Here is a 16,796-nt window from a genome sequence, read left to right on the forward strand (position 1 = left end):
GCTAACATCTATTAACGAGCTGTAATTTACTTTTTTCTTGTGTTACTTTGGAAAAATAAGCTTGTCTTGTTATAAAATAAATAACATCAGTTCTGTTTCAGTTTGTCTGTTTCTTTTTGTCCCTCAGACTTTATTTGGAGTAAAAGTGATAGTTTACAATTTAAGTGTAAATTGTCTGGCCATCTTATGGACTTAAAAATAGTTGTTATTCTTATCTTGTTTTACATTTTGTATCATGTTTTTCCAAGGCTTTCCACATCTTTCTCTTAATGTTATGGTCCTATTATTCCACCAGGTGGAGCCATTGGGTGTGAAATTATAGGTAAACATAATTTTTTACACTAGCATTTGTTTATGGAAGTCTGAAAACTTGATAAGTTACCTAGAAACAAAAGCGAGAAAATTATATCCCTTCAACTTTCCGAAACAAACAAATTTTGTATACAATTCCATGACCTTCAGGTCACTAATGCTGTATTTCGTCGTTATCAGAGATCATTTAAGATCACCCCACCCTCTGCGACTGGCTCCTTGACTTCCTGACTGGCAGACCCCAGACTGTCAGGATTGGCAATAAAACATCAGCCAGCATCATCACAAACATTGGCACTCCACAAGGATGTGTCCTCAGCCCCATCCTCTACACCCTGTTCACACATGACTGTGTCGCCTCCCATAAAGACAACATCATCCTGAAGTTTGCTGACGACACTGCAGTGATAGGATGCATCACTGCGGCGGACGAAGCGGCCTACAGGACGGAGGTGGACAGTCTGGTTTCTTGGTGCGAGGACAACAACCTCACCCTAAACACAGACAAGACGAAGGAGATGATAGTGGACATGAGGAAGGAGAGGAGACCTCACCAACCACTGTTTATCCGGGATCTTGAAGTGGAACGGGTGAGCAGCTTTAAGTACCTCGGGGTCCACATCACTGAGGACTTCACATGGACCACCAACACAACACAGCTGGTCAAGAAAGCACAGCAACGTATTTTCTGACCTGTCACCTGGTTACACTGTCACTTTAATCTGTTACCGTCACTTTAAAACCTGAAACATTGTCACTTTAAATCTGTGTGTCACTTTAAATCTGTGTTCACTTTATGTACAGTTCATATTTTTACACTTATTTTATGCATATATGTTATTTTAGTCTCTTGTAATATTTATATTTTTCTTATGTATATTTATACTTTTTTTACAAAAGCATCTCTTTTTTACTTTTTACTTTATGCTGGTGTTTTTTGAGTGGACAGCAAAGTAAGAATTTCATTGTACAGGGAAACGTGTTTCTTTACTGTGCATATGACAATAAACACTTTGAATCTTGAATCTTGAATCTTGAATCTAAGATGATGGGCTTTATTTTCCCCAAACAAAATTGAACATTACGCAATTTAATTGGAGGAGAAGCATGGATTTAATTTTTTTGGTGCTGCTCAGTATTTCCTCATCGTTAAAGGTAAGTGCTTTTCAGACAGTTGGAGCATCTGTGGATTTTTCGGAAATATACATACATGACAGTTCATCTGAAACATCGAGATAATATTTGTGATTGAATTTTTCTCTAAAATACATTCTAGAAGGTGAGTGAAATTGTTCATACACGACATCTGATATAAATTAATTATGATAAATCCAAAACTTTGTAGATAAAATAGCCGCTGACGCAAAGATTTTCGCTAAGACGCTTTGCACTCACTGCAAAAACAGCACTACAAGAAATAAGCCATATATACTTAACATTGATTTAAATACTTACCTCAGTGATCTTTTAAATCCTTACCGTCCCAATCACCGAGGTCTGCAGAAAGATCTTTTATTGTAGTACCTAGGTCGAGCTCAAATCACTAGGGAGACGGAGCCTTTGAAAGTGCTAAATTGTGGAACAAGTAATTACTATTACACTTTTTTTTTAAACCTCAGCTAAAAACCCACTTCTTCTCCTTGGCGTTCCGTGTATAAGAGCTGGCAGCTTTAGTGTTTACCCTGAGGTGTTACACGTATAAAGCTTTTCATGAGTTGCAAAAGGTGAGATACACAAACGCTTTTTTAAGAAGTTGACCCGTCACCACATGAGTTGGCTCATGGCTTCTCGCCTGCGTGAGTTCTCATGTGGACCTTTAAGGTTCGTTTATACCCAAAGCAATTCTTACAGATGCTGCAAACGTACGGCTTTTCACCCGTGTGAGTTCTGTTGTGCTTCACCAAAGTCGTCCGTTGCCCAAAACACTTCCCGCATGTTTCACAGGAATGTGGCTTCTCGCCCGTGTGAGTTCTTTTGTGGAGTTTCAGGTGCGATTTCTGTCGAAAACACTTCCCACACGTTTCGCAGGAATGAGGTTTCTCGTCCGTGTGAGTCTTTTGGTGCATTATCAAATTCGGCTGATGCTGAAAACACTTTCCACACGTTTCACAGCAATGCGGCTTCTCGCCCGTGTGAGTTTTCTTGTGCATTATCAGAGTGGGCTGATGTCGAAAACACTTCCCGCAGGTTTCACAGGAATACGGTTTCTCGCCCGTGTGCGTTCTCATGTGGATCATTAGCGTATGCTTGCGCCCAAAGTCAGTGTTACAAATGTTGCAGATGTAAGGCTTCTCCCCCGTGTGAGTCGTTTCGTGGGTTTTTAAATGCCACCTCCGTTGGAAATTCTTTCCACACGTTTCACAGGAGTACGGCTTCTCGCCGGTGTGAGTTCTCGTGTGGACCATCAAGGCATCTTTGCGTGCAAAGCCACTCTTGCAAATGTTGCAGATGTGCGGCTTCTCGCCAGTGTGAGTTCTTTTGTGGACGATCAAAGTCTGTTTTTCTCCAAAACACTTTCCGCATGTTTCACACGCGTATGACTTGTCGCCCGTGTGAGTTATTTTGTGGGCTATTAAATGCGAATTTTGCCTGAAAGTCTTTCCACATGTTTCACACGAGTAGGGTTTCTCGCCGGTGTGAGTCCTCGTGTGAATCAACAAAACACCTTTGTTTGTATAGCATTTGCCACATGTGTTGCAAGAAAATTCTTTCTTTTCTGTGTGGACTTTCTGGTGTAAATTTAATGCACACTTATGTGCATATTTTTTCCCACAAGTGTCACATTTAAAGGACTTTTTAACCGTTTGAGTTTCAGTCTCAATCTTTGACACGTTGTCCACTTTATTGCCGCGACTTTTCCTTTTGTGACGTGTCTTATGTGGCTTCGACACAGAGTCGACGTGGTTACTTCCTGTGTGATCTTGCCTCTCAGCTACAGGAGAGCTGTGGGAGAGGAGCGGTTGGTCACTGTCTGGTTCTGGTTCCATGCGATCACTTCCCACATTATCCAGAGTCAAAATTATTATATCAGCCTCCTGCTTTAGTTCTAGCTGTTCTCCCACATGACTGGTGCAGATTTCCTCCTGCTCCTCTTTAAGCGACTCTGGTTCCTCTTGGTCCAGACTGGAGTTCCTCTCCTGGTTCCAGAGCTGCTTCTCAGTGAGAACCTCCTCTTCTTTACAGACATGCTGCTGTGGAAGCTCTACAGACACAAGAGACACAAAGGAATAGGTTACAACTTCACTAACACATAAAAAAAAAATAAAACAGTCCAGTTGCAGCTAGGTTAGAAAAAAAGTCAGTCACTTGTCTGAAATAAGTCTTAAAAAACCCAATTTAACAGCGTCATTGTGATGGTTAAATGTCTTGTTGAGGGGAGATTATGGGCTGTCTCCACTGCCCCCTACTGTATATTAGCGAGAAAAACAGCCTTGCAATATCACGGCCGTCGACCCGGAGTCCTCAGAATCAGGAGGTCTTGCGGGAAACACAAATTGCTACGACCGTGAGTCGAATCACAAACCTTTCAGTCGTATTTCAGTTCAGTGACTGTGTGAGGCAGACATTTTCCATCAGTGACAGATCCTGGCACCTGGTGTTTTTTTAGTACCTGCTCTGACGAGGATCCAAGCGAGCTGAGCCGATACTAAAATGTGACGTCAACAGACAACATTTACTTCAGTACTACTCTTAATAGACTTCATACATAATGTGTGTTGGATTTGTGTTTTTATTGTGATATTGTGAGAACAGAAGCCACGTCCTGGCTATACAGACCTGTCCTGTGTAACTTTAATAAAGGGCTCCACTTTATATTGAACAGTCTGTGCTGAAAATCCACATCTTCCTCATGTTCAGTGATGTTTTTCTCCACATGGTCACTTCCTGTGTGATCTTGACTCTCAGCTACTGGTTCCATGTGGTCACTATCCTCATTATCAGGAGTCAACATGAATGTATCAGCCTCGTGCTTGACTTCAAGCTGTTCTCCCTCATGACTGGTGCAGATTTCCTCCCACTCCTCTTTAATCTGTCCTGACTCTGGTTCCTCTTGGTCCAGACTGGAGTTCCTCTCCTGGTTCCAGAGCTGCTGCTCTGTGAGAACCTCCTCCTCTTTACAGACATGCTGCTGTGGAAGCTCTACACACACAAAGAGACACAAAGGAACAGGTTTATAACTGGCATAAAAAGCTTCAGATTGGTTAGTGATGAAAAAGTGAAGACTATTTTTGCCTTATGTTCAACATAACAATGACCATTGACCACCAATAATTTTACAACACAAAGTTCATGCAATAAGTTGACCAATCCAGGATACACTCAAGAGTTGGGTGTGAAACTCTAGCCTGCAGATTTGTGTATCATACCATTGAGGACACTTTCATAAATCATCTTTAAAGTATCCAAGGCGTCTTTCGCGTCTCCTGCATCCGTTTCCCACGGACAGAAGACTTCTGCTTGAAAACTGTCCGTGGTTCTTTCGCCCAGGAGGAGGACTGGATGCCGCTCTAAAAGATTCCACTTGTGGAGCTGGAACAAAATTAATTGACGAAAATCATAAAGACACGCATACAAATGCAGAGCACAGAGGAAAAACAGCTGATGTCACTCAACTCATGCTATCAACGTATCATTTAAAATAATATACACATTTATTATGATTGGGATGTGCCAAGGAAAGGCATGAAACCTGTGAGGGCTTACATGAAAACCTCTCCCGTGAAGACGTCAATCAAAGACCACATTTGTTGTAAACAAAGACAAAAAAATAAAAATAAATAAATGATAAAGAGAAACCGTAGAAGAAAGAAGCGATCGTCTAAGTGACTATACAGTGAATATAGGGAAAAAACAGATGACTTATTAAGTTTGATGGTACATTGTGTGACTGACGAGGTACCTTTTGAGTGCCTTTTTCAATGATGTTAAACAGTTAAATTTTTTCAGATAGTCAGGCAGCAGATTTCAGAAACGGGGACCTTGATAACGTATTACAAATAGCCCAAGAGTGGTCCTAAAAAGGCAGTGTGGAGATCGGGAGAATTTCATGTCGAGTAGCTGTGGACCTGGTCGTTAGATACAAATATATGACAGAAACTTGGAGGTAAAAGATTCATTCTTTGCCCCAACAGAAATAAGCAGATCTGATACACATTAGGGCTGCTGGAACGAATTTCAGGAGTCCAATATAGTTTGAATATTAAAAAAATCAATGATAATCGAATGCTGTAATTACTATTCGAATGTGTATTTTTTTAATACACATGTTAAAACGTGGCGACGGAAGCCTGGTCCTTTTGTGTGTGTAGAAAATGAAACAAGTTACACAAGTTAAATAGTAATAAATAGAGTCACCACATGGCAGTGGTAGTGATTTGTTGAAGTGAGTGAGTGTCGTGCAGCGAATTGTATTAAAAGTCAACCCACCAGTAGATTTGTTGCATCGTATAATTTGTTGATGCCGCTGTTTTTTTCTTGGGCCCTTTGTTCTTTATGATTCTCCAGTGTTTGTTTGACGGCTCGCTCGGCTCCACAGTGCTGACACGACTCACCGGCACCTGTGGTGTTCTCGTGGAAAACGTGGCACTCGGTTTGAGTGGGCATCTGGAGAGGAACACACGGATAATGATTAGAACAGTGTACGCTGTGTTACGAAAGAGACAGGCTGTATATTTTTCTTCAGTTCACACTAGCTATGTTGCATTTTGCGAGCAACACACAAAACTTGCCAAAACTTTTTTGTGTTTATAGGTCACATCTTCGGCCGATAATTGTGCAGATGACACAAAATAGACAGTTTTGTGATTTTTGTTAATGAAAACAAGCCAAGCAAACTCTCAAATGTAATGCATTTACAAATTTCACCAATTCAATCAGATTTCATATGTATAGGTTGTGCTTAAAAAAGGATACAAGGCACTCTACATGGCACATCTTCTTTTATATAATAACTAACTTATGGAATAGCATATTATTCTGATTTCAGCATATCTTCCCTTAATTCAGTACTTCTCAAATAGTGGGGCAGGCCCAGGGCAGTGAGGTATCAGGGGGGGCGGGACTATATACTATGTACTATTTACAACTATAAACATTGGTTTATACAGATAAATAAATAAATATTATCAGGTTCTCAATAGTATTTCAATTCAAATAAAAATGTCTGTCTTCTAGGGGGGCAGGACAGATGTATGTATTTCCAAACAAATTAATCCTCTTCTGAACCTTATAACTTGACTTGAAAGTGGACCTAGTCTAATGTGGCCTGGATGCAGAAAAAGCTGTTAAATGTCTCCACAAAGAGGTCAAATGTCTCACAAGTCAGAAACTGTTTTGTTTTTAGAAAAATGTACAGTACATTTGACAATATTCAGAATTTGACAATTCTAAATATAGAGATTTGGCATTTGGACTCGGTCCAGTATGGTCCAGATGCAGAAAAGGCAGTTTAATGTTCCGTTTTCTCCTTGTTTTTTTTGTTTTACTTTCAAATATCACAAATAAAAATGTTGGGGCAGGGGTTCAGACAAGGTTACTGTTTGTTTTAAATGCCTACAATTCACGATCCAAGTAGTAAGGGGTGAAATCAAACGTGGGGTGTTTATTTACACCGACAGCCGAAAGGAAAAGAAGAAGAAGAAGAAGAAGATTCTGATGACTGCGACAAAACGTATGCTAGGGATATTAGCCGGCAGGCTAGCGGTTCGTATTAGGACGATATTAACTATTCAACCACAAATACGTAAATGTTTTTGGCTTCACTATGGTGGATATATTCGACAACGTTTCCATGAAAATACACCGGCGTTCCAAAATGACATATGAAGTATGTAAAGCACTTTACCTTAAACGGATCAGGGAAAACTGAGCAGCACTCGACATAACGCCATTCACGAGACACAACGAGAACGCGCTTCAGTAGTGTGCACGTACACAGCGTGACGTCACTCGGAAAAAAAGTATAATTCTGGACATTTTTATCGCCTTTAGGACGCTTTAATGAAAATAAAACCCAGCGAATTAGAAATATAGATTAAAAACATTAGTAAATCTCTCGATTCGTCCTGTGAACTGTTTCGACTATCCCAGCGGAAGTAGACCAACACAAAGCGGAAGTCTAAACAAACCAGCTAGCAGCGTTAGCTCCGTACTGTCGGTGTTGTGTTGTGTTGGGTTGTGTCGTGCCGTGTCGTGTCGTGTCGTGCCGTGTCGTGGGTAAAAATCCCATTTTTTAAACGACGCAGCGATGTCTTCTTCACGTCAGTATTTGAGACATTTAATCACCGAGCGACTAACTGCTGCCGCTGAAGAAATATTCTCAGCCTTTGAACGAACAATCGTCGACTACGAGGAAGAGGTGAATCGTCAGCGCAAACTGTTGGAGATCGTTTGCAAACCTCGAGTAAAGTTACAGCGACTAGGTCTGTAAAATCACAATGGTCTTTATAAATACTCACAACTTATTTCACTGTGTTTTCTCTGAATCCTAACCCAACAAATATGACGTAATTTATTGTAGACTTTGACTTATTTTGTATCCACGAGAATAGAAGCTTAACAGTAAAGTGTCGTCAACAGAGTAAGTAGTTTACCTTTACACAGTGAACTTAGTGCTGCGTTGCTATGGTGATGTAACAGTTTAGGGTTTATTTACAGCCTGTAAATGCACAGCTTAGCTCGACTTTTTTGTCTCAAACCAGGACACGCTGTTTAAAATGAGTATATGCGTTTGTAAACTCTCTAAACTCTGTAAAGTTCACGTGATCTTTGAAGGACGCACTGGTCCAGCACTGTCCTCATGTCCTCAAAGGAACTCATATGCTCCAACTGCTGGACTATAATGGTCATTTGAATGCAGGGTTTGGTAGGTTCTCCAAACTTAGATCAGTTCTACTGAATTAACCTTTTTTAACAGTTTCAATTTTGCAGTCGTTTTTGTAAATGAACCAATAACTATGCGATCTGAAGCTAACCTCCTTCTTATTTTACTTGTATGCCAATTGTAACCTATTTCTTTGTGTGTGTAGAGCTTCCACAGCAGCATTTCTGTAAAGAAGAGGAGGTTCTCACTGAGCAGCAGGTCTGGAACCAGGAGAGGAACCAAGAGGAACCAGAGTCAGGACAGAGTAAAGATGAGCAGGAGGAAATCTGCACCAGTCATGAGGGAGAACAGCTTGAAGTCAAGCAGGAGGCGGATTCATTAATGTTGACTCCTGGTAATGAAGAAAGTGACCACATGGAACCAGAACCAGACAGTGACCACAAGGAACCAGAACCAGACAGTAACCACCAGCTCCTCTCCCACAGCTCTCCTGTAGCTGAGAGTCAAGATCACACAGGAAGTGACCATGTGGAGAAAAACATCACTGAACATGAGGAAGATGTGGATCTTCAGCGCAGACTGTTCCAGATGAAGTGGGGACCTGTAATAAAGTTACACAGGACAGGTCTGTACAGCCAGGATGTGGCTTCTGTTTTACTTTGTTCTTCCCCTAAACCTTTTTGGTAAATCACAATATATACAACTGAAACCAAGACTTGTGAAAACTTAAACCTTCCATGTTTTTTTTGTCTTGTTTTTTTCAACAATATGTTTATTAACTCATAGTTTTCTTAATTTTCCGTACACTTGCACATGTGCTTTTCCTCATTTTCCAAACAACTATAGTATAAGAACACAAAACTTAAATATAAGGAGCCAAAAAAAGAGACAAAACACAAAAAAGGCATCAAATCAGTCACAAAATTTGATTTTTTCATTTGTTAGATTTATAGTTTTTACAAACATCTTTTCAAACATGTCCTGCTTTCTTCTTCATATAAACAACTCCCTAAAGAAAGGGCTGTCAGTATTTGCCTGAGCCAAAACCTAAAACTTGGCCCATTTTGGCGCTTCACCAGCATGACTCAGCACGGCTGTGTGAAACTGCCGTGACATGGTTTTCTACGCGACACAAAGTAGTGACTTGTAAAGCAGTTGTTTTTGGTGTAACTGAATCATTAGAATCAGTGAATTGGAAGATTTGTTCACAGAATGGATCAGTACTTTCTGCATGAGCTGAGCGCAGACTCCGTCTGACACAGTCACTGGGCTGAAATACCACTGAACGTGGTCGTGATTACGCGCCACGATCGCCAGCTTTCAGCAGTGCTGTCTCTAAATACACCAGACTCCTCTGTTAAATATTGACAATTTAGACATTTCCGTTGCTAAATGTTTTCAGGATTTTTAAGTCTTTTTAACTTTAATCTACGGCATCGTTCGCTTTGATTCTTGTGTCGGACGTCGTGTACCGGACAGTACCAGCACTACTTTTAGTTCTCTATTATTTATGTTGCTGTAATCCAAGTATTATTTGTCAGTAATTGAAGTTGGAAACCGACGTCACTGCGGAGTGCAAGTGATGACCAACAAATTGGTTGGATTAGCTTGTTATGCCTTGATCTTCATAGACAGGTGTGTCCAATCATGAGAAAAGGTATTTAAAGTACCTGAATGCCAGTTGCACTTCTCTTTGACTCTGCTGGAGTGAGAGGGAATGGGATCATCAAAGCAGCCCTCAAACGATCTGAAAACAAAGAGAGTTCATTATCATGGTTTAGGGGTACAAGAAGCTTTTGCAATGGTTTCAACTGTCAATTTGGACTGTCAGGAAATGGAAGGCCACAGGCACAGTTGGAGGAGCGGCATAGGCGGAGGATTGTGAGAACGGTTGCACTCAACCCACAGATCACCTCCAAAGACCCGCAAGAACATCTGGCTTCAGATGGTGTATCTACATGGTTCCACAATTCAGCGCAGTTTGTACAATAAACATCTGTGTGGCCGGGTGATGAGAAGGAAGCCTTTCATTTTGGAAAAAAACTCTTCAGGATAATGATCAAGCATCAGTCACAAAGTTGAAGTTGTGCGGGGGTTTGATATTCCAACAAGACAATGACCCTAAAAACTGAACTGGAGAGCTCCCTTTTGGAAGAATGGTTAAAAATACCTCCATCCAGTATCCAGACACTCATCACAGGCTACAAGGAGGCCGATTAGTTTCACTGTTCTAATTTATCAACAGATGTCTGCAATAGGTTTGTTTTATCTTTAAATTGTTGTCAGTAACCAATCCATTTGTGTCTCTTTGTGTGTATAGAGCGTCCACAGCAGCATGCCTGTAAAGAGGAGGAGGTACTCACTGAGCAGCAAAGGAAGTCCAGTCTGGACCAAGAGGAACCAGAGTCGGGACAGATTAAAGAGGAGCAGGAGGAATTCTGCACCAGTCATGAGGGAGAACAGCTTGAAGTCAAGCAGGAGGCTGATTCATTAATGTTGACTCCTGATAATGAGGAAAGTGACCACATGGAACCAGAACCAGACAGTGACCACCAGCTCCTCTCCAACAGCTCTCCTGTAGCTGAGAGTCCAGGTCCCACAGGAAGTGACCACGTTGACTCTGTGTCTAATAAAAATGCAGAGACAAATCCACAGAAGAGAAGTGACGGGAACAAAGTAAACAACTGTCACACATCAAAGACAGGTAAAACTGTTAAAAAGACTTTAAAATGTGACATGTGTGGAAAAGGGTTTCCCTTTCAGTCTCAACTCAATATACATATAAGAGTTCACACCGGAGAGAAACCATATTCTTGCGAAACATGTGGAAAGTGTTTTGGACAGAGATCAGCTTTGACAGAACATGTAACAGTTCACACAGGTGAGAGGCCGTATTCCTGTGAAACGTGTGGAAAGTGTTTTAGACTAAAAATGTATTTGACATGTCATGAAATAGTTCACACAGGTGAGAGGCCGTATTCCTGTAAAACATGTGGAAAGGGTTTTGGACGAAGGGCACATTTGACACGCCATGAAAGAATTCACCCAAGTGAGAGGCCGTATTCCTGTAAAACATGTGGAAAGCATTTTAAACTAAGCACGCATTTGACAGAACATGAAAGAGTTCACACAGAGAGGCTGTATTCCTGTAAAACATGTGGAAAGGGTTTTGGACGAAGGTCACATTTGACACGCCATGAAAGAATTCACACAAGTGAGAGGCCGTATTCCTGTAAAACATGTGGAAAGCATTTTAAACTAAGCACGCATTTGACAGAACATGTAAGAGTTCACACAGGTGAGAGGCCGTATTCCTGTGAAACGTGTGGAAAGTGCTTTAGACTAAAAAAGCATTTGACATATCATGAAAGAGTTCACACAGGTGAGAGGCCGTATTCCTGTGAAACATGCGGAAAGTGTTTTGGACGAAGATCAACTTTGACAGAACACGAAAGAGTTCATGAGATGAGAGGCCATATTCCTGTAAAATTTGTAGAAAGTGTTTTAGACACCGTGCAAATTTGACACAGCATCAGAGAGTTCACACAGGTGAGAGGCCGCATTCCTGTAAAACGTGTGGAAGGTGTTTCAGACAGATCACATTTATTAGACCATGAAAGAGTTCACACAGGTGAGAAGCCATTTTCCTGTATAACGTGTGGAAAGCGTTTTGAACAGAGAATAACTTTAATGGACCATGAAAGAGTTCACACAGGTGAGAGGCCATATTCCTGCAAAACATGTGGAAAGTGTTTTGGACGAAGTACACATTTGACACGCCATGAAAGAATACACGCATGAGAAGCCATTTTCCTGTAAAATGTGTGGAATGTGTTTGGGACACAGTCAGAGTTTGACAAAACATGAGAGTTCACACAGGTGAGAAGCCTTTCTCCTGTAAAATGTGTGGAAAGAGTTTTGGTCAAGCTTTGCAATCGGAGCCAGAGTTAAGTTAGTTTAGTTTGGGGTTAGACCGGGTGGCTGATGCTAGATTTAACACTTGTTACAATGTGATTTAACAGATTTGTTCTATAGATAATAGCTACCATGGACACTTTGATTTCTTTAATGGCTATGATAAAGGAATTGGAAGATGTGTCCTAAAAATGATCTTGCAGTTGAATGGATGTGTCCGTTTAGAAGTTTACTTTCACTACTACATTTGCCTTTGGTAAGGCATGTGAGAACTCACACAGGTGAAACGAGGAAAATGCTATCGTCGAAGTCCGCATTTGATAGCCAATAAAGGTCTCTTAAAGGTGGAAAAACCATATTCCTGTGGAACATGTGGAAAGTGTTTTACACCAAAACAGTTTTAAGTGTTTTAAGTGTTTAAGAAACTCATTTGGTAACAGGTCCGGTTTGAAAGACATTTATGTAAGTAAGTCAATAAAAGGTTTATTTGTGTGTCACAAGCAAATTAGTGTTAATAGTGTTTCCACGATATTTGTGACACAGAAGAACCCATTAGGTATTAACTTCAAAATGAGAAGTCACAGTATTTCTCTTTATTATTATTCATTGGCTATGTCATTGTTTTTTTCTTATTGTGTTTTATTGTTATTACATGAAAATTTTACTTTGAAACTGTTTTTTTAAAAACATTCAGTCCTGTACATGGACGTTTTCTATCATACGTCCCATTATTTGCTGAATAAATAGTTTGTTGATGCCAAGAAGTGTAATTTCTATACTGTCATCCTGTCATTTAAAGTATTTTAAATTCTCCAGAAGATGCCCTTTAATTCATACGTGAGAAACCATGTCCTTGTGAAACATTTGGAAGGTGTTTTTCATGTGTTCCTGTAATTTAGAAAATGTGCATGAGGCAGTGAGGAGTTCTCTTCACTTAGATGAGTAACAATGTCCCTCTACATATTGTTTGTCTTTTAAAATAACCACAAGGGGGCAACAGAGGTCAGTTTACCTGGAAAGCCCTGCTCCCAAAAACATTAGATACCTAAGAATAAGAAACAGAACAGCTGAATTCTTCAGGTTTGGGATTCTGTAAATTTTGAGCGTTTTTGAAATGCTGACCCACGTAAAGAAACGTTGGCAAAATGGGTAGATTATTTTTTTTATTTTTTATAGAAGTGTACGACGTGTCAAACAAAATAAATCATCTATGAAATGAGGCAACATGTGTAAAATTGAACAGTGACAAGAATCTCCTTTTTCCTGTTGAAATAAAACCTCAATCCTCAATGAAACCATGTGTATTTCAAGCAAAAGTAACCAAAGTACAGCAGCCACAAATCCCTTTTTTAAGTAACTGGATTTCAGTTAGTCAGGATTTCTTCATTTATATTACAATACAATTTCCCCACAGCTTGTCTTTCCTGTGGAGCCAGAGCCAGAAGCTCGCCTGCGCGGCCTCCTTCGCAATCTCTGACGGCCTTGCTTCGGGACTTCCTTGGTACCTTTAATCAGTGGCCAGCCACACCCTAACCACACCCCATATGTTTCTAATTCAGAATCACATGTTAACGCTTCCTCAACAGAAGCAGAGAGTGGTCCAAGTGCTGAGACACCCGCAGATGCTGGGAAGGTTTACCAGACAGGTGAGCAAGCGAAGACCCCGTTTACCCTGCCCAGGTATGATCCTTCCCCACAGCAGTGCTGGCAATACTGAGGCACGGCCTAAAGTCCGCCTGACTCGGCTGCAACTGGAAGCACGTGAACGGGAGACTGTGTCACTGACTGGTGAGTCAGCCGATAAAAAACCCATACATGCTTTGAGAGACACTGCATGCTCTCAATCTGTTATTCTAGCATCAGCTCTGCCGTTCTCCGATAACTCTGCTTGTCATTACAGTTCAGTTATTAGAGGAGTTGAAATGGGACACATGCCAAGGCCAGTGCACCGTGTCCATATTCAGTCCTCCCTAGTTACTGGATTCTTCCCAGTAGTTTGTAGGTTTGTGATTGCGGACTGGTGCCAGTCCGCCTCCCAAATTCAGAGATGCTTGCTAACCTGTCATCCTGCTTGCAGCATTTAACCACTGCACAGCAACGTGATCTGGAGGTGCTAATTGGCCAGTATTATTGCCTATTTAGTGATGTTCCAACCCGCACAGCTGTCTTGAAACATGATATAGAGGTAAAAGATACGCGCCCCATAAAACAACATGCTTATCGTGCCAATCAGACTAAACGTCAGTTAATGAAACAGTGTATATATATATATATACATATACATATATGTATATATATTATTGAGTGTATATATATATATATATATATATATATATATATATATATATATATATATATATACACACACATACATATACATAATATGTCTCATCTGTGTAATCAGGAATAAAAACCTAAAAAGAAAGGCCACACGCTCCATAAATAAGAATAAGAGACTTTTTGTAAGAAATATATACATAAAAGTTTTATTTCCAGGACTGTACAGACAATTACAAATATACAATTTCAGGACAATCATCAGTAAAATAGCAGAAGTTTTGACTCGGTGGTTTCTTCCGTTTGTCGTGATTCTCTGCAGCTGCAGTTATGGAACTGACAAACTGAGTCTTCTAACCGGTGTGAGTTGTTTTGTGCTTCTTCAAAGCCAGTCCATGAACAAAGCGCTCTCCGCATGTCTCACAGGAATACGGCCTCTCGCCCGTGTGCGTTCTCGTGTGGATATCCAATGATTGCTTACTATTGAAACTATTCTTACAAACGTTGCAAATGAGAGGCATTTCACCTGTGTGAGTTTTTTTGTGGGATTTCAAATCAACAGTTCCTGGAAAACACTTCCCACACGCTGCACAATAAAATGGGTTCTCCCCCGTGTGGGTTCTCATGTGGAGTATTAAGTCATCTTTGCGCATATAGCTACTCCCGCAAATAGTGCACATGTAGGGTTTCTCACCTGTGTGATTTCTCAAATGGGACCGCAATTCCTGTTTGGTTTTGAAACTCTTTTCACACGCTCTGCAGGAAAACGGTTTATCTCCTGTGTGGACTCGCGTGTGTGCGACGAACTGAGACCTATAAGGAAAACCTCTCCCACAAAACCCACAGTTATAAGAAAAAGGTTTACCTGTGTGAGTTTCAGTCTCTGCATTTCTATTAGACACAGAGTCAACGTGGTCACTTCCTGTGGGACCTGGACTCTCGGCTACAGGAGAGCTGTGGGAGAGGAGCTGCTGGTCACTGTCTGGTTCTGGTTCCATGTGGTCACTTTCCTCATGACCCAGAGTCAACATTATTATATCAGCCTCCTGCTTCACTTCAAGCTGATCTCCCTCGTGACTGGTGCAGGTTTCCTCCTGCTCCTCTTTAACCTGTAATGATTGTGGTTCCTCTTGGTCCAGACTGGAGTTCCTCTCCTGGTTCCAGAGCTGCTGCTCCGTGAGAACCGCCTCCTCTTTCCAGACATGCTGCTGTGGAAGCTCTACACACACACAAGAGTAAAATGAGAATAAAGTTAGCTTCAGTTTGGGTAGTTGTTAGTTAACCTTGTCCCACACAAGAGGATTTTAAAATCTGATTTAAAACACGTTTAACCCTCTTATGACCATCATGATAATTTTTTTTTATTAATCCCCTTAGGGAAATTATTCTCTGCATTTTAACCCATCCTAGCATCAGGAGCAGTGGGGATTGGGTACCTTGCTCAGGGGTACCCCAGCCCTTTCGACCTGGTGGGGACTTGAACCGGCGACCTTCCGGTTACAAGCCAAGCCCCTTTTTCCCAAGATAAACGTGTGACGCGCTGGTGAATCTTGCCAAATGTGTGTGAGATGTGGAGAATAATATGTCAAATAATAGAAATGCTCAAAACAAACACACACTGTTAATAAAAATATAATAAATGTGCACCAGTCCAAGAATAACTACTTCTTCTTTGAGCCTAACATGTGGTCATATGTTGTTATTTGAATATCAATTAGTGTTTTGTTTTCCTCTACACAAACACGTGTCAGTTAATTGTCAGTTCGAGCAAATCATATTTTTTGTGTGTTGATCACTAAATAATTCAATAAAAATCAGACTTTTTTTGGAATCATCACTAGTAGCTGACCACTGACCTAGAGTTAATAATTGTCCTATTATAATCGATAGTTTCTCATCTCAAGTCAAAAGCTTCTCTAATACAATTAATATCTCGTAGTAAAGAGAGTACAACACTACATCTAGTGTTATGTGGACGGAGACAAACAGTGAAAGGCCAACGTGAGTTACATTCACTTGTTAGTATTTATAAAAACAGACCTATCCGCCGTAACTCCACTCGAGGGTTGCAAAAGATCTCCAACAGTTTGCGCTGACGATTCACCTCCTCCTCGTACTCGACAATGTTTTGTTCAAAGATTGAGAATATTTCTTCAGCGGCAGCAGTTAGTCGCTCGGTGATTAAATGTCTCAAATACTGACGCGAAGACATCGCTGCTTCTTTAACAACTGGAATATTTATCCTGCGACAAACGAACAAACCACCCACCGTTTTCCGGGAGCTAACGCCACTAGCTTTGTTTTGCTTACTTCCGCTGGGTGTTACAGTTGTCACGTCCCGGTGTAGTGCCGAAAAGTGACTGCTTGCCGAAAAACGACTGCCCCCGACGGGAACGCCCATCAGTTCAGAAGAAGTGAACTAGATAGACAGACAGACAGACAGCCAGCCAGCCAGACAGCCAGCCAGCCT

The 16,796-nt window shown here is 40.9% G+C and overlaps 3 protein-coding genes across 6 annotated transcripts; 1 reads left to right on the forward strand and 2 right to left on the reverse strand.

Annotated features, from left to right (window-relative positions):
- Positions 1-1,411: 1,411 nt before the first annotated feature.
- Positions 1,412-10,608, reverse strand: LOC131472169 (zinc finger protein 436-like). Of its 4 annotated transcripts, XM_058649069.1 has the most exons (7): positions 10,498-10,608; positions 9,805-9,881; positions 5,740-5,916; positions 4,680-4,842; positions 4,090-4,452; positions 3,923-3,958; positions 1,412-3,514 (listed from the first exon to the last, which is right to left on the reverse strand). In XM_058649069.1, exons 1-7 carry the CDS (start codon positions 10,583-10,585, stop codon positions 2,091-2,093), a joined length of 2,328 nt encoding a protein of 775 aa, XP_058505052.1. In that variant the 5' UTR covers positions 10,586-10,608; the 3' UTR covers positions 1,412-2,090. The 4 variants fall into 4 exon arrangements, with proteins under 4 accessions (XP_058505052.1, XP_058505053.1, XP_058505056.1 ...); XM_058649070.1 differs by lacking the exon at positions 3,923-3,958; XM_058649073.1 differs by lacking the exons at positions 9,805-9,881; positions 10,498-10,608 and adding an exon at positions 8,383-8,501.
- Positions 7,515-8,849, forward strand: LOC131472195 (uncharacterized). Its single transcript, XM_058649104.1, has 2 exons — positions 7,515-7,733; positions 8,340-8,849. Exons 1-2 carry the CDS (start codon positions 7,559-7,561, stop codon positions 8,819-8,821), a joined length of 657 nt encoding a protein of 218 aa, XP_058505087.1. The 5' UTR covers positions 7,515-7,558; the 3' UTR covers positions 8,822-8,849.
- A 3,864-nt stretch (positions 10,609-14,472) lies between the features above and the next one.
- LOC131472183 (gastrula zinc finger protein XlCGF52.1-like) lies at positions 14,473-16,714 on the reverse strand. The gene is made up of 2 exons (XM_058649090.1): positions 16,367-16,714; positions 14,473-15,545 (listed from the first exon to the last, which is right to left on the reverse strand). The coding sequence occupies exons 1-2, from the start codon at positions 16,536-16,538 to the stop codon at positions 14,680-14,682; spliced, it is 1,038 nt and encodes a 345-aa protein (XP_058505073.1). The 5' UTR covers positions 16,539-16,714; the 3' UTR covers positions 14,473-14,679.
- Between the last annotated feature and the right edge of the window lie 82 nt (positions 16,715-16,796).

This window comes from Solea solea, chromosome 14 (genome assembly GCF_958295425.1).
Source record: "Solea solea chromosome 14, fSolSol10.1, whole genome shotgun sequence".
Taxonomy (NCBI): Eukaryota; Metazoa; Chordata; class Actinopteri; order Pleuronectiformes; family Soleidae; genus Solea; species Solea solea.